This window comes from Erigeron canadensis, chromosome 5, assembly GCF_010389155.1.
Source record: "Erigeron canadensis isolate Cc75 chromosome 5, C_canadensis_v1, whole genome shotgun sequence".
NCBI classification, from domain to species: domain Eukaryota; kingdom Viridiplantae; phylum Streptophyta; class Magnoliopsida; order Asterales; family Asteraceae; genus Erigeron; species Erigeron canadensis.
In genome coordinates this window covers 43,729,850-43,753,746 of record NC_057765.1, presented here as the reverse complement: position 1 = coordinate 43,753,746, position 23,897 = coordinate 43,729,850, and the positions used below count along the sequence as shown (strand labels likewise).

At 35.4% G+C, this 23,897-nt stretch overlaps 3 protein-coding genes and 1 long non-coding RNA gene across 4 annotated transcripts; all 4 read right to left on the bottom strand.

The window, feature by feature from the left end:
• Positions 1 to 7,969: 7,969 nt before the first annotated feature.
• Positions 7,970 to 12,477, bottom strand: LOC122600105 (U-box domain-containing protein 44-like). Its single transcript, XM_043772765.1, has 4 exons — positions 12,300 to 12,477; positions 10,482 to 11,713; positions 10,082 to 10,400; positions 7,970 to 9,607 (listed from the first exon to the last, which is right to left on the bottom strand). Exons 2-4 carry the CDS (start codon positions 11,709 to 11,711, stop codon positions 8,115 to 8,117), a joined length of 3,042 nt encoding a protein of 1,013 aa, XP_043628700.1. The 5' UTR covers positions 11,712 to 11,713; positions 12,300 to 12,477; the 3' UTR covers positions 7,970 to 8,114.
• Positions 12,478 to 16,972: 4,495 nt separating this feature from the next.
• On the bottom strand, positions 16,973 to 17,911 carry LOC122601887. Its single transcript, XM_043774622.1, has one exon. The coding sequence runs from the start codon at positions 17,909 to 17,911 to the stop codon at positions 16,973 to 16,975; it is 939 nt and encodes a 312-aa protein (XP_043630557.1).
• A 626-nt stretch (positions 17,912 to 18,537) lies between these two features.
• Positions 18,538 to 19,665, bottom strand: LOC122601886 (glutathione S-transferase T3-like). The gene is made up of 2 exons (XM_043774621.1): positions 19,279 to 19,665; positions 18,538 to 19,086 (listed from the first exon to the last, which is right to left on the bottom strand). The coding sequence occupies exons 1-2, from the start codon at positions 19,663 to 19,665 to the stop codon at positions 18,538 to 18,540; spliced, it is 936 nt and encodes a 311-aa protein (XP_043630556.1).
• Positions 19,666 to 20,429: 764 nt separating this feature from the next.
• Positions 20,430 to 20,873, bottom strand: LOC122598924. The gene is made up of 3 exons (XR_006323788.1): positions 20,760 to 20,873; positions 20,578 to 20,680; positions 20,430 to 20,503 (listed from the first exon to the last, which is right to left on the bottom strand). It is a non-coding gene; the product is annotated as an uncharacterized LOC122598924 (long non-coding RNA).
• Positions 20,874 to 23,897: the final 3,024 nt, after the last annotated feature.

Genomic DNA, 23,897 nt, shown 5'->3' with positions numbered 1-23,897 from the left:
GTTATGTGTGGCTGATGATAATTCTTTTGAGATAAATATGTGTTTGACAAAAACTCATGATTGTGTTTAACAACAAATGTAGTGACTTGTCACTTCTCTAGAAAAATGTCATTATTATTATTTTTCTCTATGTGATATGCATGTGAACTTTGCATTTACATTTAGTTGATGCACGATATCTTTTTTGAGTAGTCAATCACTTTTGGCTCCGGCTTTCTTTCCCGGTGACAAAAAAAAAATTACGTCTTCTCCTTTGTCCTCTAATGTTCACGAATTTCCCTTTTCGAATTGAAAATCCATACTTTCTTGTGTAATTTCGATGGAAAACATAAGCTTCTTCTTCACTAAGAAAACATTGACCTATGAAGAGTTTATCAAAATTAATCGTATCACTTTGACCGTTTTCAATCTCTAACATTTCTTGCTTCTTGAATGTTATTCACTAGGGATTATTCGACAGGAGGAACATTCAAATCAAAAAGAACTCGTTCTTATATCTACAACCAATAAATATTTACTCATATCAATGCTACACTTTATAATCATCTCATCATATTAACCGTTAAATATTTAACAAAAGTTAACCCAGTCAAACTTAAACAAACATCGTTATCTACAAATAAAACTACATTAATTCATAAACAACATTATGCATACAATTTTTATGTCGATATGTGAACAATAATTCAATTGTAAACAAGCATTTATATATTTTGTATCATTGTTAGAGACACAAAATGAACAATCATTAAAATTATGGATACCATTCTAGTTCTATCTATTCAATATCATGGATCATAATTATAGTAAAAAAGCACTACGAGTATGTAAAAAATACTAGTACATTTTTTCCGTAAAACTAAATCAATAAAATAATAGGTTTAGACTTACCTTTAGAACTCAAAGAAAAAACCTCGGTCAAAAATTGTTGTGGCAAACAATAATATGTACTCTAAATAACTATTGTGATCTACTTATGAAATAGGGATTGGATGCTTGTATGCCCGTATACACGGTGTATAAAGGAAGAGGTAAATTATTAGACCATTTGTAAAGGTAAGTGAAAGAGGTAGGTGAAAGATAAGGTGAAAAGGGTGAATTGTTAAGGGATGTAAATGATGATTGAAGGTGAAGGGAGGAAGGTGATTATGATCACCTATCTAAAGAGACAATATATATGGTCCATTTTTACATATTGATTAAATGTATTGGTTTTTTATTAAATAAAAGTGGGGACCAAATGATAGGTGAATGGTTAAGGGAAAAAGTAGAAGGTGAAAAAAATGAGAAGGTGATGCTGATTTGACAGGAAAAAGTGTAGGTGAAAGGGTGAACGGTTGCGAATGGTCTAAAGGGTATTTATTAAGCCAAATATTTATGGAGGGAATGTTAAATTATAGAGGGAATTATATTTTTGAGGGAATTATAAAACTTCAAAAATAATGAAAAAGAGAGGCTGATGATATAGTAAGAAAAAAAAAGGAAGGAAGAAATGGAATGAATTTGGAGTTTTTAATTAATTTGGAGATATAGTTATTTGGAGTAATTAAAGGAGATTATAAAAGAAGGATAAACTTCTTCCAAAAATGCGGTTTGTAGAAGTCTTGATATGTTGCAGGCAAACCCATAAAACTATAATACATAAAATAGGAAGATACATACATCACTAATACTAGCGTTACCCAATGTATCCACAGGACCTCGTTAAGGTCGGGTTTGATATACTTATTACTTATATATCTCACACCGAATAAAATATAACAATTTGCACCACTTGGAACCTAGATGCTGTTTCGAGATTGGTGGGAGGAGTTAACAGTGACTAATATGGGGATTGAAGGAATGGATAAAGCAGATAATGGTTTTGCTGAAACCCCTGCCACTTTTTTTTTTGGTGGATGCTATAAACATGAAAAACTTTTTCTTATTATCAATAGCCATAAGAACGTCAACATATGAAGGGAAAGTGTTGAGAAATATAATTCTATTCTCAAATAACATTATTACTTATTGTATGATTAGCCTATTTTCAGGTTATAAGAAGATCAAGTAAGCATGGATTATGGTTTGAACTTCAAGACTACATCTGCTGAATTATGAGTACAACACATTGCATTTCTGGAGGACTAAAGATGTACAAGAAGGAAAGAAGAGAAGTACAGGGGTAATTTATGACATTAGTTGAAAGTTCCCTTGTATAAATAGATTGTTATAACCCGATTAGGGTTAAGAACAAATCTCTCACTTTTTGTCTGTATAATTCTATATCACTTTCTCTAATAAGTTTGATTAGATTACAGAGATTACAATCGAGATTGTAATAATAGTTTCATCTATATAGTTGAGTGATTTACATCTGTTTAGAAGGTGTAGTTCTCTGTGTTGTTTAATCAATTTAGATTGATTAGATTCTGGGTGATTGCTGAATTAATTGAAGTTAATTCAGAAATATAAGTTTTTGTTCATGGTATCAGAGCCAGGTTTAGGAGATTAATCAAAATAATTTTGATAAATAATAATTTTTTGGATTCTGGATCTCCGATTAGGGTTTCTTTATTATTTGGGGTTTTTTGTTCTTAAACTGATATTATTAACGGCGTATGATCCTTTGATCACCGTTATAATTTCCAGATCCGATTATCGCTGAAAACCCTAATTTTTTCGAATTAGGGTTTGGAGTTCTTCTGTTCAAAGAAAATCGATTTAATTCTCCGGCTTCTTCTTGATTCTGTTATTCATCGACTAAGTGAATCGATCGAATAATAGAACTGTCACTTTATTCATCCGATAGCACTGTTTGTCTTCTCTTCCTTATATCTTTTTATTTGTTGTTTGTAAGAAACTGGTTTTTCATCTTATTCTCATTCAAAACATTGGTGTTAAACTTGACCTACCTTTTGAAAGGCCAGGAATCCTGTCCCTGACACCTCTGGGAGAATAAGTTTTATTTTCAAATATATATATATATATATTTTACTTTTCTTGCTGTTTAAATTGTCTGTTCTTATTAATTGAGTCTAAGTGTTGCTTCTGGTTATTATTGATTAATTGTTGTGTGTTTTTTTATTTGCTTACAATGGATGATGATAATGTGAATCCTAATTTTGAATATGAATATGAGGAATCTGAAATGAGTGATGGTAATATTACTAAAATAAGTAAATTAGACTTGAGTAGTCCTTTACATTTGCATCCTAATGACTCTTCTACTCTCTCTATTGTGTCAATAAAACTTAAAGGTATTGAAAATTATCAAATCTGGAGTTGTGCTATGATTTTGGCTTTAGAAGCAAAAAATAAAATTGGATTTGTTGATGGTACTTGTAGAAGATCTAATACTGATGAGGTGCTAGGTAAACAGTGGGATAGATGTAATGCTGTTGTTTTGTCTTGGATTTTGAACTCTATTAATGAAGAACTGTATTTAGGACAAATTTTTAGTAGAAAAGCTAGTCTTGTTTGGAAAGAATTAAAAGAAACCTATGACAAAGTTGATGGTTCTGTGATTTTTAACTTGCATCATAAAATCAATTCTTTATGTCAAAATGGTATGCCATTGTCTGATTATTATCATAAGTTGAATGCTCTTTGGAAACAGTTTGATGCTTTAGTTCAGTTACCTAGATGTACTTGTCATGTTGCTTCTGATTTTGTTAAACATACTCAATTGATGAAACTGATGCAGTTTTTAATGGGTCTTGATGATATGTATGTGAATGTAAGAAGTACAATTTTAACTAAAGAACCAATACCTGATCTTAAAACTGCTTATTCTATTTTGTCTAGAGATGAGTCACATAGAGGTTTAACTTCTAATTCTGGTTCTCAAAAGTCTAATTCTTCTGCATTTATGTCTAAAGTTGGTTCTGGTAATTCTTTTCCTTCTGTGAATAATTTTTCAAAAAATAGAATCAATAATTCTCAAAACTCTTATAGAGGTTCTTCTGTTGTGTATGAGAACTGTGGTTTTAATGGTCACACAATGGATAAATGTTTTAAGATAATAGGTTATCCTCTTAATTTTGGAAAGAAAAAGTTTAATTCTCAAGGAGGTCAAAAGAAGTTTGCTAATAATGCTTCTACTTCAAATTCTGCAAGTTCTTCTACTAATCTTTCTGATGAGCAGCTAGCTAGAATAATCAATTTGTTAAAAGATAATCCAGATTCTACTCAAGGTGTTAATGCCAATATGGCAGGTGTGTTGTTTAATTCTAGTAAAATTTTTCACAACAATTTTAAGAAATTTTTTTGTTCAAATACAAATTTTAGACCTATTTATTCTAAGAAAGGATGGATTAATGATTCTGGAGCAAATCATCATATTACTTTTTCTGACAAAAACATGGTTGATATAATTGATGTTTCTGCATTAAAAATTAAAGTTGGTCACCCTAATGGTACTTATGCTTATGTTCAGAAGATTGGTAATTTACAGTTAACAAGTGATTTGACTTTGTATGATGTCCTAATTGTTCCAGAATACTGTGTTAGTTTACTGTCTATTCATAAAGTTGCTAAACATAGTAAGTATCTAATTGCTTTTGATGATAATTTTTGTTATGTGATGACCCAGGATTTGAATACAATGAAAATTCTAGGAACTGGTAAACAAATTGGTGGTCTGTATTACATTGTTGAGAATTTGCAAGGTATTGATAGGTTAATTACTTGCAATGTGTCTAAAACTGTTTGGCATAGTAGGTTAGGTCATCTTGCAGAAAATGTGTTAAATAAACTTCAAGCTGATTTACATTTTAGATCAGACAACAATCTGAATTGTGAAACTTGTTTATATGCTAAACAAACTAGAGATTCTTTTCCTATAAGCAGTCATAAATCTGAATTTTTAGGTCAACTTATACATTTAGATGTATGGGGTCCATATAAAGTTACTGGGAGAGGTGGTTTTAGATATTTTTTAACTATTGTTGATGATTTTACAAGGGCAGTGTGGGTATACTTGTTAAAATCTAAGGATGAAGTTTTAGAAAATGTAATTATGTTCTTTAATTTGATTAAGAATCATTTCAAAACTACCATTAAAACTTTGAGAAGTGATAATGGAACTGAATTTTTGAATTCTAAGTTTAGTACATTTGTTGAAACAAATGGGATTATTCATCAAACTTCAAATGTTTATACACCACAACAAAATGGGGTGGTAGAAAGGAAACATAGACATCTATTAAATGTGGCTAGGTCTCTGTTATTTCAAGGGGGTCTTCCTCTTAATCTGTGGACTGAATGTGTACTAACTGCTTGTTATTTGATTAACAGATTGCCTTCTTCTGTTCTTAATGGAAAGTCACCTTATGAAATGATGTTTAACAAAAAACCTAATCTCTCTCACTTAAGATCCTTTGGGTGCTTATGTTTTTCAAAAAATTTAAATGTCTTTGATAAATTTGCTAAAAGATCTACTAAATGTATTCTTTTAGGTTATTCTAATGTAAAAAAAGGTTATAAATTACTTTCTATTGAAGAAAATAACATTTTCTTTGCCAGAGATGTCAAATTTTTTGAACACATTTTTCCATTAAAAGATAAACATCATACTAAAACTTCTGATCCTCTTATGGTAAGTCTTGAAGATCAGATGAATTTTTTTGATTCTCATGAGTGCCCTTCATCTCCCAATGATGAAGAGAGAGATAGCAGTAGTAATAGTGATGGCAGCACCTCTCACTTAGGCAGTATTTCTAGTTCTACCAGTGATGATGGTGCAGCAACTCATGACTTGAATAATAATGAATCTGAGGGTATTGATCATCTTGATGATCAAGTCGATGAAGAAGTTCTTGTTGAGAATCAATCTTTAAATGAAAATACACCCTCAAATGTTACTGATCAGCCTTTAAGAAGGTCTGAAAGATCATCTGTTTTTCCTTCCAGTAAATATAATGATTATGTGGTTTATAGTAGTAACAAATATGGTTTAGAAAACTATGTTAACTATTCTGCTTTGTCTGCCTGCTGCTTATCTTTTGTTACTGAGCTTAATAAAAGTACTGAACCACATTCTTTTATGCAAGCTAGTAAAGAAAAACATTGGTTAGATGCTATGAATAATGAAATGGAGGCTTTGTATAGGAATAACACTTGGGAGGTTACTGATCTTCCTAAAGATAGAAAGTCCATAGGCTGTAAATGGATCTATAAGATAAAATATAAGGCTAATGGGGAGATAGAAAGATATAAGGCTAGACTTGTTGCTAAAGGGTATAGTCCAAAGGCTGGAGTTGATTTTGATGAGACTTTTTCTCCTGTTGTGAAAATTGTTACTATTAGATGCTTAATTTCTTTAGCTATTAACAAAGGATGGACCTTGTATCAACTTGATATTAACAATGCATTCTTATATGGTGATTTAAATGAAACTGTATATATGGATTTACCTGAAGGTTTTTTTGATCCTAATGACAAAAGAGTTTGCAAGTTGAATAAGTCTTTATATGGACTCAAACAAGCTCCTAGGCAATGGAATGCTAAGCTTACTGAAGCTTTAATTTCTGCTGGTTTTATTCAAAGTAAAAGTGATTATTCTCTATTTACTAAAGCTGATAAAAATTACTTTATTGCTTTACTTGTTTATGTTGATGATATAATTGTTACTGGTGATAATGAGGATGAGATTGAGAAGTTTAAAACATATCTGCAAACTCAGTTTATGATAAAAGACTTAGGTATATTGAAATATTTTTTGGGAATTGAAGTTGTTAAAACTGAAACTGGAGTATGTCTCAATCAAAGAAAGTATTGTTTGGATCTTATTTCTGAGTTTGGTCTACTTGCTGGTAAGCCTATGTCTGTTCCTCTTGATCCTAATGTTCATCTTTCTAGTGAAGAGACTGATACTGATCATGTTCTTAAAAATATTACTGATTATCAACGGTTAATTGGCAGACTCATTTACTTAACCCATACTAGACCTGACATTGCATATACTGTGCACTGTTTAAGTCAATTTATGCATAAACCTCTTGATTCTCATTTAAAAGTAGCTTTAAGAGTATTGAGATATTTGAAAGCTGCTCCAGGAAAAGGAATTCTTATTAGTAAGTCTTCTAATCTCTTTCTTGAAGCTTTTGTTGATTCTGATTGGGTTAAATGTATTTCCAGTAGAAGAAGTGTTACTGGATATTGTGTTTTCTTTTGTGGTAATCTTGTGTCTTGGAAAAGTAAGAAACAAAACACTGTGTCTAAATCTTCTACTGAAGGTGAATATAGAGCTATGGCTTCTGTTACATGTGAAGTTATTTGGATAGTTAAAATTTTAGAGGATATACTTGTTAAAAATATCCTTCCTGTTACAGTGTTTTGTGATAATAAATCTGCAATTAAAATTGCAGCCAACCCTGTTTTCCATGAAAGAACTAAACATTTAGAAATTGATCTCCATTTTGTGAGAGAAAAGATTCTAGCAGGGGTTGTAAAGATTGAGAAAATAGATGCTGCAAATAATATTGCAGACATTCTAACAAAAGGGTTGGACAAAAAATCTCATGAGTTTCTTTGTAACAAGTTAAATCTTTTAAATGTATTTGAGAATAGGATTAAGGGGGGATGTTGAGAAATATAATTCTATTCTCAAATAACATTATTACTTATTGTATGATTAGCCTATTTTCAGGTTATAAGAAGATCAAGTAAGCATGGATTATGGTTTGAACTTCAAGACTACATCTGCTGAATTATGAGTACAACACATTGCATTTCTGGAGGACTAAAGATGTACAAGAAGGAAAGAAGAGAAGTACAGGGGTAATTTATGACATTAGTTGAAAGTTCCCTTGTATAAATAGATTGTTATAACCCGATTAGGGTTAAGAACAAATCTCTCACTTTTTGTCTGTATAATTCTATATCACTTTCTCTAATAAGTTTGATTAGATTACAGAGATTACAATCGAGATTGTAATAATAGTTTCATCTATATAGTTGAGTGATTTACACCTGTTTAGAAGGTGTAGTTCTTTGTATTGTTTAATCAATTTAGATTGATTAGATTCTGGGTGATTGCTGAATTAATTGAAGTTAATTCAGAAATATAAGTTTTTGTTCAGAAAGGGTGGTCAAAATGCACCTTAGAGATCGGAAATCACAATGTTCACCCACTATATCCCATTAACAACAGCAGTGGATCGACGTGAATGACGCTCAATAAGCAACAACACTTTCACAGCCTTCCTATGAAGATGTCCATCTTCATGAATGCTACCACCAGTTAACCGAACAAGAGGTATTCTAGCCGTTGACCCATACCACTCAACCATTTCATTCAATGTAAATATTTTCTCTAGCACATCTAACACTTCCACCTTTAAAGATTCCGAACCCCAGTTCAAAACCTCCAAAATAGGAACCACTGCCCCATTCTCATGCAAAACATGTGCACCTCTGCGAGGTGACTCCTTTTCTACCAAAGTTGACAGTGTCTGAACTGCTTCATAGGTTGTGGCATGGACCTCCCCATGTAAAAGTTTGACCAGCTCGGGTAATGCTTTTGCCTCCAAGAGACAAAATGTATCAGTTACACTGCATATCCCTCCATGGGCTGGGCATTTGCTGGCCCTGCCTTGACCAAAACACAAACACCATTGACTTTTTCTTGATGTCATGGTGAGTTCAGAACTTCTCATGGAAAGATCACCAATGAGAGCAGCAGCTCGCGCCTTTGCCGTAACGGTGCCATTTTTAAGAAAACCCACAAGTAAACTATACGTCCCAAGTTCAACCACAATTTTTTGAGCCTCGATATTAGTTGGATCCGTGAACCTGAAAAGAGCACTTAAAGCGTTTTCTTTTGCTTCTGTATCTCCTGATTCCAATATGTCGACAATGGCTTTAAGTCCTTCTAATTCAATCAACTTCTTTGTGAGCGCAAGTTCTGATTTTGGAAGGTTTGCTAACAAACCAACAGCTGCCTTCTGTACATTACTTTTTTCAGAACTTTCTAGAAGACCAATAAACGCCTCTAATCTTCTTGGCTTTAGGAGGAACTCCGCCACGCCTTGTGGTTCATGATTGGAGAATAAAAAGAGGAGGTTGATGGCGGCTTCACGTGTTTCACTATCTGAATGATCAAGAAGAGGTAAGACAAGAGAAACACCGTTAGCAGTAAGAACTGCAGTTTTCACTAGCCCGGCTTCTGAATCACATATTTTACAAAGTGCACGTAGAACAGGCCTTAAAACAGTATAAGGTAAGTGGGTATTCCGTAGAAAAGCTAATAAACTCTCAACTAGTGACTTGAGATTCAGTTGGACTCCATTCATATCAACAAGAAACTTGATCCCATCACCATTAGAAGAAAGCTTTTCTAGGATCTCTGAGCATTTAGCAAGAATGGGGATTCGTAAAGGGGAAGAAAACGTGAGGTCTACCACTAGAGGAACTGCATCAGCAGCTGCGAAGATTTGTTTGTTCTCTGAAGTTGTTAGAAGCTTTATGAGCATAGATAATGATAATTCTTTGGCTTCAAGATCAGCAGATGCCATTTCCAGCAAGGGTGGAATCAAACCTAGCTCACAGAGAAGCTTTGTGTTATGTTCTTCAAGCTCCAGATTAACAATCCCTCTTAACATCGCCATTCTAGTTGGTTTTGAACCTTGGGTACAATCAAATCGATTATAGGCACAGAAAATGTCAGTAACGTAGCAAAGGAAACCAATAATGAAGATAATGAAGTCCTTGTTCGATTATTAAGCATCTTTTTACACACGATTGAATGTAGAGGTTGCAATTTGAACTCATTTATTCATCAATGGGCCAATTTAGGTATGTTTTATCTCTAACGGGTCAAACATGCAAAATTTATAAGAATATACTAGAAACCGAGTCAAACGGGTCAAAGTCGCCCAAAGTGTTCTTTTAACGCATAAAAATTCCAAAGTTTTTCAAAAAGTATCATTAGCGTTTCAACAACTTTGTATATATTGTCAATACTAGTGGAATTGTTGGACAAAATTGTTTCGGGCTAAGGCAACTCGTACAGTTGATATAAGTATTAACTGGTACCCACTACCCAGCCTACTCGTTTTGCCACCTTTATATTATATTGACAAGGGAAAAGTTTAACAACCTTGAATAACCTGATGGACAAGAGGCCCATACCATTCCCTTTTGGCAGCCCGAATAATATTTTGTTCGTCAACATCTACAAGTTTCTGCAAGATTTCCTGTGCTTTCTCAACTAATGGCGGCTCTGAATCTTTCAGGATGGATATAAGAAAAGAAACTGGATTACATTGGCGAGAGAGTTCTCGGGTATAGTCCATATTTTGACCTGGGTCCTCAATCACTAATTCATGTATCAATTCTAATGCAGCCTTAGTTAGAATTAATTCGCACCCTAAGCACGGAACAATGCCACAAAACCCCTTATGTGCAACCAAGAGATCCTATAAACCATGAACAAACAAAAAAAAAGTTCAGAAATTTATTTTTAAAAGTTACTAAAGTAAAATAGAACATGATGCGACCTTGTTTCTTGTATGTCCTTCAACAGCATCCTTCAACGTCCGTAGTACTTCTGTTTTGACTTGCTGGTTATGCAAGTTTGGAAGGATGTTAATGAGCATTTCAGTGAGACCACCAATGGAAATCCAATATTTATTAATCGAATTCTCTTTTATAAGCTCCTGTATTTCGGAAACTGCATCTTTAATAGATGAATCATTTGCTGACAGCAATTTTGGCTTGCAGGATCGAATTCTCATGCAGTAATCCAGCTCTTTCCACTCTTGAATTGACTGTCTCAACTGAAGATTTGGCCTGATAGACAAATCTTCAAGAAGTTCCCCCGTAACAGGATCAGTTTTTTCTCCAGACCCGAACCATGCTTCAATAGCCACTCTGGAGTATGCAGTACCATTAGAGAGACTAACTGGATCAACCATCACAGTTTTAGTAATACCACAAATGAAAGCCTTATAAGGTGGAATAGATTCTTGTCTTGAATCATGGCCCTCGATTACACGTAGCCTTTGCATATACTGATCCTTCACGTGCTCATAATCTTGAGCAGCATCTGCTCGTGATAACAGCTCGATAACCTGTTCCAAGAAATAAACCTCAGCCCGCTCTTTTCTGTTTTCTGCCTCTTCTTTATCTCTTCTAAAGCTATCTAACTCTTTCCTTATTTCAGACGGGTCTACCATCACTCCTACAGCTCGAGCTATGTCTTCAATGATATCATTTGCAAAACCGTTATCCAGTTTTTGACTTGCGAGGCCCTGATTCAACTTGTCAAGTATTTGATTCTGAGATTGACAGGTAGTGAATTCAGCTCGTTGCATTTCATTTTGTAACCGACTTACTTGATCAGATATACTCGATAAGATATCATTGTTTGCAAGGCATAAAGTGCTCAAAGACTTGCCAATATCTCTTGTTACCCCTTGTACCTCTTTGACTATGTGTCTGCACCATATCAGCAAGTAAAAGCGACCTCGGTTCTTGTACTTTTCTACAAGGGTATTCGCCCTTTTCACATCTGCCTCAAGGTTCTCAAGAGCTTTCCTTGTGATTGCTGAATCGTTTAATGTTCCTTGCTCGAGTTCCTTCAGGACATTCACAATATCAAAAAGGTGAGCCGAGAGGACCCTGAAACTCTCCTTTTCGATAACTACATCCTTGGCAGCATGAGCCGTTTTGATGACCTGGTTTATGGCCACTGCTAAAAAAGTACCGATTGGTAGGATTTCCGCCATCTCTGCGACAGAAAAAGTATCAAAAACGAGCTATCAATTGTAAAAATGCGCAACTAAATGCACAATCTTCCAACTCTAAAGCGAGTATTCACCCACTTTCTTTTTGTTTTAAAATTTCAAGCTATATTAGAAGTATAACAGCTTATACCACGGGATTTCGCCCTAATGATATTAATCCCTCAGCGTAAATGCTTTATGGGGCCACTATGGAGGACTTTGCTATAAAATGGTCTTAGGAAAGGGTCAAGCTTGTAACAGACATGGTAAAAACTTATGAAAAAAATACACATGGTAAGCTTGTAACAGATTCTTTTTTAACTACTATATATCAGATTTTAGAACAAGCTTAGAAAGACAGTGTTGGGTTCGCAGTGAGAATGTAATATTAGCTGTTATTTACGAGTTTAGATAGCATTTTCGGGACAAAAGGTGTTACAGAAAGAAGAAAAACAAAGCAAGATGTATCACAATACAAATGATTTATGTGGCGACAGAAATCTAATGAACTAGCAAAGAAATTAAAAGTATAATATGAACAAAATAAAGTGAATTGTAATAGAGAATTGAGTGAGTGTTGCATATGTGTACCTCCAAAGAGCTGTTATAATCCCACCCAAATGCTAAAACTTATGAAAAACAAAGAGACATTATTTAGCATTTATACATATGAGGTTGAGGATGCAAGACAGACTGAGTTGACTTCAAAGTCAATTGTTGTCTCTACAACTTTCATAGTCGCCCAAGAAATTTCTTATGAAATTAATAACGCCTTACTCACGCAAATACTTTTTCTTTCCGCGTTTGCGTTTTTTTTTTTTTTTTTTTTTTTTTTTTTTTTATAGTTTCAACTGTTTTAAAGTTTATAAAATACGGAGTAACAACGATGCACAAGGTATAACATTTATTAACGTGTTCAACAACATTATTATGGGCTTTTAGGTGTTTAACCCCAAACTTTATAAATGGGCTTTGAGTACATCATCTTGACCACTCTACCTATGTTGATTCTTAAACAACCCCATACCATCAATAGTTAGTTGCCATCACAGCTAATGGTTGTCATCGTTGCCGCATTTGTGCCAGTAATCTTTTGTTAATGCACATACTGAGCATTATAAAATATGAATCTATAATCTTCTGTTGTGTACTTAGGAGGTGTTTGTTATTGCGATTACAAAACAAATTTTACGTTTTCAAAATAGATTATGCGTTTTTAAAATTGTGTTTTGAAAAAACATTTATGTACATGTTTCTACAAAAATGCATTTTCATAGCAAATAATCATTTTTGATAACGTAATCACAAACACCCTCCTAAAATAAATTATGGGCTTTTAGGTGTGTAAGCCCAAATTTTATAAATGGGTTCTTTTGAGTACATACCTATCGTACAACCCAAAACCTAAACCCGGAATAAAAAGAAGGAAAAAGCTCCTAACTTTATAAAGCCAGCAAAATCATCAATCCCCTTCTTCTGCTAAAATAAATAGAGAGCGTAAGTTTGCACATCCATCGATCGATCGATTTCAAGGTTTGTAAAGAATTTTGCATTTCTGATTTGATTGTTTGTATGTAATATAATGTACGTTATTTTTCATTTAAGCGTTTGTATAAATTCTTCTTCTGAGCTGATTATCTTGATGACAACCCCAACCAACTTATAATTAAAATTAAGCAGTTTTGAATTTCTTAAAATTGTGGGCTAGCTTATTCACACAATTTTTTAGCATATCTATATCTATATGCTATATAAGCTCTGTAATATTAAGCACTTTTGAATTTCTTAAAATTGTAGAGTACAACTTTTTAGCTTTTTGGGATTATTATTATTATTATTTTTTTAAAGGAAAAAAAAAAAGCCATGTTCTGTAATTGGTATTGATAAATTTTGTTTGTTAGCTTTGGGGCACAAGTGTATATGTTGATAAATATTTGTGTGTGGTGATGATGACTTTAATATATTATACTATATGTATCAGACAGACTGAGTTGACTTCAAAGTAAACCCTACCCTCAGGTTTACTCGCTAAACTCAACCACGATACCTATGTAAAAGTGATCAATAGCACTCTGCAAAGGTATCACAGACACAACATTCCTACCAACAATTTGTTTTTGTTGCCAATAATTGGGTCCGGGAAGTAGCTTCCATGAGTTGTCTTAAGGAACTCTACCTCTGTCTATGTCCCCATGGTATTACGTATACGTTGCCAGATGAGTTATTATCTAGTAAAAATCTGAATACCATGAGTGTAACATCTGAACCGACTGACAAGCCCATGCTACAAATCAGTAGCAATACTGTCATCAAATGTGTGAACCTACGAGTATTGAAGTTGTATCGAGTTCACACAAGTGAAGAGGTACTTGATACCGTATTATCTACTTGTAAGTTACTTGAAAAAATACACCTTTCCGATCTCAAGTTGAGAACAGTACTGCTCAAGGTTAAAAACCTCCGTAATCTTCACTCATTGAAAGTAGAATCAATCTCCCATGATGATAGTTTGGAAGTTTATCAAGTCCCAAATCTTTGCTCGTTGACTCTCGGGGCTTCATCCTTCGTGTTTTCTAATAGTAGACTTCCATCATGCAACATTGATTTGTTAGGGACCGTGACAACGTTAGTCTTATCTGGTGTGCCGATCATGGATGAGGCAGCTTTGAACATTATCAGATCAAGCTTCCCTTCTTGTGTATCTGACCCTTGGAATGAAGCGTTGTGAGCTTGAAGTTTTGGACATCACATGCCTTTCCTTAAAGAGATTTGATCATACAACTTTCGGAAAAAAAGGAAATCGACATACCAATCTATGCTCCAAAGTTACTTTATTTCTGCTACTCGGGCGAGGCGGTGCCTACTCTCTTCATCAATCCAACCACTAGCCCTCCTCTGCAAATTGAGTTGGAGCTAACATTTAATGATTTGAATGACGATGATCATGAACTGGTCTTTCTTAAGCTGATGGAAGCACTCATCATACCAAGCAAATATAAAGTAAGTATAACAACGCTCAGTCATTGGGATTCTGATGTGCGATTGTATATTAGAACAAGAATCCCGTTTCCGGCTACGAATGTTGAGCAACTGTCATTTAAAACATATATAGATAAGGGTGCCCATTATGCGACATCAATATATGCAGGGTGTATCTGGGTATGCGGTATGCCATCCCAACTATCTACAAGTAACCGCTGTAAATACGGATTTCAAAAAAATACTACACTCGTGTCTACTGGGAGCAACTTATAAGTTTCCTGATGGAAATAGAAACCAAATGGCCAGACCTCAAGGATGTCGAGATCATACATCCTGTTAAACATGAATGGCAAATTCTCACAAGTTGTCGTCCTTCGATGCTTTATCGTTATTACAGAAAACGCACATGCTCAATTTCTGTTCAGTTTAGACTAACATGGTTTTCTGGTTAGAGGCTAGCTAAATTAAAGGGATAAGTTTGGAATGTAACAAACTTTGGACGAATGTCTATAGTAAGAAATAACTAAAGTTTTGTGTATTGTATGTAAACAACTTTAAAAAATGTTTATTGTATGTAAGAAAACATACATGACAACCATATAGAGGTGTCACTTGTCTGATTTTAATTGGTTGAATACATTTTCTTACATACAATAAACATTATTTTCGAGTTATTTACATACAATACACACAACATTAGTTATTTCCTACTATAAACATTCGTTCAAAGTTTGTTACATTACAAGATACTTATCCCTAAATTAAATCATTACTAGTATTTGATTTACTTTTTCAGTCTTTTAGCGAATTAATTAATCTGGATTTTACTACTCTTTTGTGTATAATATAAGTGATATTGTAAGTAAAATTGTTTAATTTACTTCTTTCAGCTTACAATGACTTTTTGGTCAAACTTCCCTTTTTGAAAGTTATTGATCATCTTTTTTTCTATTACATGCCATTCTTAACCGTGCGTGAAAAAAATATCAAACCTAATTTAAATGAGTTCTTTTTCCCCTAAAATTATAAATAAGTTATTTTTATGCTTGTCTTGTTAAAAAACCAATTGATAACAGTGGCATTCAAATGACCGAAATTAAGTTTTATAATTCAATATGATGGACAACACTTTATTCAAATGATCGACCACAATTAACCTTTATATTGCCATATTATAATAATAATTGCACTTTGGGGCAACAAGTACTTAAGAACACCACCAAAGAGAGATACTTGTAGTCTTGCACTATATATAGATGCATCCAGTGGATGATCATACATGAATTGGGGTATAAAATAAACAAATTGCAAATACAAATGCTTTACGCCAAAAGAAGATATTAATTTTATAGATAACATGTTTTAAGGAAGTGTTTCACCATACATTGGGTATTGCATTTACATATATATGTTAGGTAATTTATAGATAATATTGTAGCCTTAGCACTCGATATAAAACCTGTTTAGCATATAAATAAGTTATATATACATTTTCTATAACATATATCTACACACCAAGACAGGTTCTCATTTATGCAACCAACTCTAACTGTACCAATTTGGACACACCTTGCACGTGGGTAGTAAACCGCCTTCTGACACCCATGGTACCAAAAGTTGTTATTGCCCCCTTTCGACACTCAGAGGGAAGGAGTGGTTTTTGACTCGGGTAAAATACCCAAATGTTTATCCAATCAATACCCTCCTCCAACTCACCACTACCTAATTTAACCCAATTTTTACCCAAAACATTTGAAATACATACTCAATTCATTAAACTTACCCAAATTCATTTTCTTTTTCTTTTTATTTTTTTCCGCTAATAATTTAACTAAACATTTTATTAAAAACTTAAAAAAACATTACATAACACTTAAAAAAAATAATACATAATTAAAAAAAACATTAAAATAAAAACAATACATAATAAAAAAACATTAAAATAAAAACACTAGACTTATTTATAAAAAAAAAAAACTAGTCGTCGAGATGTCTCAAGTCTTGAGCCCACACGTGTTATGGATGTCTTCGTTTAGCAACTCCGCGTAAAAGGTATCGTCCCACACCGGTTGGACCGGTTGGTCCATGATGTGAACCGGCGAGATAGCTCGACCATCACCTTTTACCACCATGTTATGCAAAATACACGCCGCGTAAACATACTGACCAATCTTCTCTTTGATCAGTGGTCGGAGAGGACGTCTAAGAATCTTCCATTTTCCTTTTAGAACCCCAAAAGCACGCTCCACATATTTCCTCGCCCCCTCTTGTAATTTCTTGAATTATTTCTCCTTCGGGTCAGTAGGATACTGGTATGCTTTAACAAACGCCGAGTCCTTGTTGTAGATGCCGTCGGTTAGATAATAACCGCGTTTGTACTGTCGACCATTAACGACGAATGAACTATCCGGGGTCGTGCCATTTCGCTCCGTGTTATACAAGTCGGATTGGTTCAACACGTTGATGTCGTTGTTTGAACCAGGAGCACCAAAATAAGCATGCCAAATCCACAAGTCTTGAGAAGCGGTTATCTCAAGCATAATAGTGGGAACGCCATGGTCGCCTCTCGTATATTGTCCTTTCAAGTGTCTTGGACAATTTAACCACTCGACATATGTACAATCGATGCTACCAAGCATCCCCGGCATGTGATGGCACTCTTCGTGAGCTTGGAAAATATGAGGAACGTCGTGTTGGGTAGGCCTACGTAAGTACTCACGACCATACAACTTAATGATGGCGTCACAAAAATGATCAAGAGAATCGCGGCCGGTTCTCGCGGCCATGTGTAAGTACTCATCGTACTCGTCGGGCGGATTGCCCGTTGCGAGTTGACGTACCGCCGATGCGACTTTTTGGAGCGGTTTGAAACTGCCTCGCCAACGTGCATCGAAAAATTCGAAATTTTTGACGAACCCGTCTCCAAAATATGAAAAATTCGCCTCGATGTTGGCGACGATTTTCAAAAACATGCTTTTTTCCATTCGAAATTTCTTTCGAAAGTAAGCGTCATCGTATTTTGGCTCATCAACGAACCAATCATTAAGCAAAATTTGATGACCAAGTTCGCGTTGGCGCTCTATGGTTCGGCGGTTGTGAACCGCGTTACAAGATGCCGTGTCTTCCATCCACTGAAGTGCGTTATGCAGGAACATACCATCGGATTCGGATGATGAATCCGATCCGACAACGACACAACGAGATTCCGATGAACTAGACATTTGAGGAGAAAGGGTTTTTTTTTGTGTTAAAATGATATTTGTGTTTGGTGTGTGTGTTAAAATGAATGTAAGTAGTATATGTATATATAGGGAGAAAGGTTTTTTTTTTAAAATTAAAGGGGTATGTAGCCGTTGGGGGGGGGGGGGGGTCCACATGTTCCAACGTTCAAATCAACACCACGACTCTCGACTTCACAAACCAATCTAATACCCGAAATCTACCTACCCGAGTCCTAGCCGAACCCTGGAAACGGTGTAGCCGATCGTGGTCGGTGAACCCGAGTGGTAGCCGACTCACACTCCTTCCCCCCTTAGGGGGGAGGGAGTGGTATCCCAAACCCCAAAGTTCCCCAAATATCCACATTACCATCTTCCAATAAAAACTCTCCACCTCAAACTTCCCCAATTCACCCTAAATCATCCCATAAATTGTGGCGCCACTCACCCCAACCCCAATTTCCACATCATCATTTTTATTCCCATTTATTTTTACTCTATAAATTTAAAACATTAAAAAACATTCATTAATAAATAAAAAAGTACATAATAATACTTAAAAAAAAAAATACAACGAAACTAAAAACAAGTCCAACAATTATTCAAATGAAAACATTACACGAACGAAACTAAAAAGGGCATTGCCATCCATGTCTTGCGGCAATTTCGCGTTTCTCGCTAAGAATGATTTCCAACATCACGGGATCGGTTATATGAGCATGAGAGTTGGTGAAAAACAACATGTCCCGCTGTCTTGCGCGCCTCTCATCCGTCTCGTGTTTTTCATCCAAGTATCTCGTCTTCCTTTTGGCGTACTCGCTAATGTCATCCGTCACAGTTGAAGAGGCGGATCCGGATGCGGATGCCTTCTTTTTTCCCTTTTTTGCTGTCGCTGCTGCCGCTTCCAATGGAGGGTTTGGGTCTTCATTCATGTCGGGAATGAAGTGCCCGGTGCTGGCCGTCTCATATTCTCCAGATTTCCTTTTTGAAGAGTCGCTACGTGAAGGTCCCATGTCTTGGTATATTTGGAAACATTCTTGCTCGGCCCATTTGTCGTGTATCTTCACAACATCCCATGCGGCATGGTGAGGAAATTCCTTCTTGGTGCGGGTCTTGAAATCCGCCATAGCGACTCTCATAATATCCAAGTCGTTGCACCCGCTTCCCTTGGCTTGTTTCTACAAAAAAAAAATACCATATTACATAATAATAATTATTAACAACTACGAACAAAACTATATAATTATTAACAACTACGAACAAAACTATATAATTACTAAAAACTAAGCAAAAACTATATAATTATTAATAACTAAGCAAAAACAATATAATTACTAAAAACTAAGCAAAAACTATATAATTAAGAGTACCGCTTGATTGTATAGCCCGTTGAAGAGACCCATGGTGGCGTTCATTTGTTTCCACTTTGGCGTTAACCCATGAATGGTCCGTGTGGTCGGGCCGACAAGTGAGGTGTAATGCTCAAGTACACGACGCCAAAAAACATCCGCTTTTTGTTCATTTCCATATTTTTTGCATTCGGAAATTTGAACCCAAGCTTGTGCCAAAGCAACCTCTTGTGCCGGCGACCAATTTTCACGCTTTGTCTTCGTCTTTTTCCCGCAATCTTGGACTTCTTGCACGTCATCATCATCTTGTTGAACATCGTCTTGTTGGGTTTCCGCTACAATTTCAACTTCTTCGTCATCTTGATAAACATCTTCCTCGATCGGAATAAAATCGTTCATTCTAGCCATGTTTAAGAATTGGGCGTTGGTTTGCGTAGATGGGCTTGAACCGTAGCCAAACATTTGTGGAGATGCCGGTTGTGGATAATAAGCGGATGGAGTTGAAGGTTGAGAAAATTGATATGGTGATGGATTAGAATAAGATTGATTTGGAAGAGGTTGAAAATATTGATTTGGAGGAGGTTGAGATGATTAAGAATAAAATTGATTTGGAGGAGGTTGAGATGATTGAGAATAAAATTGATTTGGAGGAGGATTATTTGGTGGAGGCATGAATTGATTTGGATGAAAATTGGTATGCATTTGTGGATCATTTCGGCGATATTTTGATTTGTTGAAAGGGTTTTTTTTTGTTTTCTTTGGATCCATTGGTAATAGGTGTTTATTTTTTATAAAGAAGTGTTTTTTTTTCTTATAAAAGTGGAGGGTTTTGGATTTGAAGTTTGTGTTGTGTTGTTTAAAAAAAGTGACGCATATATATAGTGAAAAAAAAAGAGATGGGTGAGATTTTAAAAATAAAAAATTAAAAAAAAAAAGAAAAAAGCAACGGTAACAACATTTAGCCGTTGAGGCTTGGTCCCAGGTCCACGTGGCCTCTTCTGGTTGGTTGTTTCACTGCGCATGGGCCCCTCACGGTTTTCTCTCTCTTCGGTGTTCGAACCCCAAATCCGCTCCCCTTTTCCCCACCCCACACCACCGGCAGCGGTGTTCCCACGCGGGGCCGCCCTTCACCAAACCCCACCCCGCTTCCACTCCCACCCCTCTTACCATTGATAGAGGTAAAACTGCACCGGCTGTTTATAGTGCCAACATAAAGTATCTCAACCGTAACCCTGAATGTGGCATCCTGCAGCACAACAGCTCATAACAGTGAAATTACCGCTGTAACACCAAGCCTGTTAAAGGAAAGCACCTACTTACATCGCTTCTTTTGTCACAACTCCAACTCAAAGCTTCTTCAAGCGTTCCTGTCTTTGCCGACATCTACATCACTAGACCAGTGGACTCGCTCATGTCGACATCCCTATAATCCAAACGCATTAACACTAAATATGAAACCAAGTATGCTACTTACATGCAAACATGGCTGCACACATAATTACCTGAGCTGAACCTTGAATTCTGCCAACACGTGCGGGGATATCACCGCCTATCAAAAATCAGTGTTGACAAAGACCTCGGAGAGGCAAATCTGGTCTGAAAAGGCAAACAACAGGTGGAGCTCAGAAGTCAAAGGGGGACTATATTGGCACAATGAAACTGTATTTATCCATACTAGTGTAATTATTCAGCAGCAGTGATGTAAGGATGACAGTATAACCCTCAGTCCTCTCCCCCATCTTCTCAAGGAATTCATCCCCTAATTTACCACACGATGTCACTCTGACCTGACGGCCCCGGTGTAGGACAGCAAAACAGGTGTATGTAACGAAACCACAACACATACGCCTCACTACATGCATACCTGAGGTTGACCAAGTTGAAGTCCATGGTCTTCTAGCCCTTGCTATTGGTGACAGAGTTTCCTAGAGCAGTGACAGGACCAATAACATCTTCGCAATACATATGAGTCAGAAAAGCGATTAATTTTTAAGAGCTAAGTTTTTTACTAAGTGAAAGTAAGCAGACATACTAACAAAATGTTTCTTCTCAGTGGATTTCAGAACCTCAAACTCAACAAACTCAAAAGGGTATCGCCCGAAACCCTCAACAGAGACCGTAGCTTTGCGGACAGCTGTAAACACATGAAGCTCAATGGTACACAAACTATTCTTGAGGATTTTATACTAGTCTTTGCTTTGGTGAACCACAAAGCCCTTCATTGTGTAAACAGAACCTTCTTCCAGTTTGTTAAGAAAACAGTGGGCTATATTGTTCTTTGCAATGCAGATTGTGCATAACAATGTCCTATAAACACAAACATGTTACGATTCTCATTACATATAAGGCCTATATATGTTCTACAGTAGTAATAATAAATTTGTGACCCACTCATCATCATGGTGTATAACCACAATCCATTTTATACATACATAACAATTTAAATAGGGCACCCCATGTTATATTTCTTTTTTCTTTTTTTTTAACAACAAATTTGAGACCATCATCATGCTTTTTTATATACCCAACTCCAATCCAGTAAAAATCGATTTTTAGGAAAACCTATTTCTCCATTCGTGGGAGCATTTTGCTCACACCAAGAGGGCAAGAGTTGAACCCAACACCCCATCTTATATCCCAGGTACAAAATCACACTTGATGCAATCTCCTGTCTATAACCATAATCCATTTCATGGGTACAATATAATTTATACATCTCTCACTCCATCTTAAACTGAATCTATACCCGGTCGTTGACCGGGTTAAAAACAATATATATACACTTAAAAAGTACACGAAATATATTCAACTTTATATATAAAGATGTCATAAACTAACAAAAGTGCAGAAATCCCCAATTATTAATAAGACGTAGCACAAAACATTACAAACTCAAACATTAAATAGTTGAAAAAAGATTGAATTGTACATGTTCAAATAAGTATATTGACGTTCCAACCCATGATTAGTAGCTTTATCATTGAGAACACCACAATCCATAGTTGAAAAAAAATTGAATTGTATGTTTTGTAGCATTAACTTGTATCTGGAAAAGTTATTTGTCCACCATGAACAAACAATTCATGTAAAAGTGAAGTACAATTTGCCCTTCTGTATGAATTGAGCAACACCAAATGCCAAATCTTGAACTTGTCTCTCATAGAGTCACAGATGGTAGTCCAGCTGTCCAGGCCTTTTGCAAGATATAATACACCAACAAAATTATGCTCATACAATGACCCTTTGTAGCTAAATCCAGGGTTGTGGTTTGCAGAATGGTGACCTTGCGTCCCTACACATACAAACATTTACTATTAGCAAAAATTGCACATGCCATGTGATTAGAACTGTAGCCATATATTGTGTGCTATTTTTAATTCCATAATATGAAGAGAACTTTTTACCCTGATATGGGTCTCACACCTCTTCTTTCAATACTAAGTTATATTCTCTTAAATAAAAAGATTAGCACACATTAAAATCTTAGAATACATGTTAGACAACTTTTGACCAGTTCAACCCATTTGACCAGTTTCAAGTTTGCTAAAGAGTTGGTTTAATCCCCGTCCCCTGTTCCAAAAAAACGGGTGCATATTGCTCAAAAGTTACCTTTTCAAATTCTTCTTCAACAGCCTTGGCATTTTCATTTTTTTGCTCAAAAGCATCATCAAGGTTCATCTTTGGATCACTGGTCCTTATAACTTTGAAATTAAAATACATGTTGGTGTTTTCTAACAGCATATATAGATCGTGAAAGGGAAAAAGAAAAAGAAAAGAAATAATACAAAGGTTTTTACCATAAAAAACATAGGCCAAGCTGCCATCACTTTGGCCAGCACCCATAACGACCACATATTGAACCCGTTCATTAGTTACCACATGTCTCTAAGAAATACAATGACTTTTTTAGAGACCAAGCTGCTATCGCTTTAGCGCACCCACAACAACACGATCATCCCGTTCATCAATGGCCACATGAGCATCGACTTTCTTGGAGACTAAGTTGTCATCGCTTTGACCAGCACCTCGTTCGTTAATGACCAGATGATCACCAACCTTTTTTGGAGACCAGGCTACCATGGCTTAAGCCAACACCCATAACGTCACATGATCACGCATCCTTCGTCCATTAATTACTGCATGATCGACTTCGTTTGACATCACGGTTCCATCGCTTTGTTTGTAACATGTATCACTATAGAATCGCCATTGTTCACTTCCAAGATAGGACCTTGGAAATGCCCAATACGTTTGATGGAATTGTGAGTTTCGCTAGCCACTAAACTTTTGTTGCTTGAACCTAATCAAAAGATAGTTAGCACATTGGCATTTTTTTTATATAATGTATCACGATATATAAAAATTAAAAAGAGATAAACGTTTTATCATAAAAATTATAGTTCTAACCTGTGTCTCATGGTTAATTAATAACCCACATGTAGTTCAGAAAATAAAAAACTTTCTATCAAACATTTTATCAAACACCTTTCATGCACTTCAAAAGAAGATTAAGCCAAACACCAAACTTATAATTTCAAACCTATGTATATCATGAAGTTTCAAAACTAACCACTATCATAAAACACAAACTCCAAAACAAAATATCAAGCAAGATAGATTATCAAAAACATTGGATTAGC

Bases quoted from the DNA above. Each gene is read 5' to 3' on its own strand.
- LOC122600105 (XM_043772765.1), bottom strand. From the start codon at position 11,711: ATGGCGGAAATCCTACCAATCGGTACTTTTTTAGCAGTGGCCATAAAC. The intron at 10,401-10,481 runs GTCGCATCATGT...CATGGTTTATAG, and splicing joins AAGGACATACAAGAAACAAG to GATCTCTTGGTTGCACATAA. The intron at 9,608-10,081 runs GTTGTTAAACTT...ATTGTACCCAAG, and splicing joins TGTCCATCAGGTTATTCAAG to GTTCAAAACCAACTAGAATG.
- LOC122601887 (XM_043774622.1), bottom strand. From the start codon at position 17,911: ATGTCTAGTTCATCGGAATCTCGTTGTGTCGTTGTCGGATCGGATTCA.
- LOC122601886 (XM_043774621.1), bottom strand. From the start codon at position 19,665: ATGGCTAGAATGAACGATTTTATTCCGATCGAGGAAGATGTTTATCAA. The intron at 19,087-19,278 runs GTACTCTTAATT...TTTTTTTTGTAG, and splicing joins ACGGGCTATACAATCAAGCG to AAACAAGCCAAGGGAAGCGG.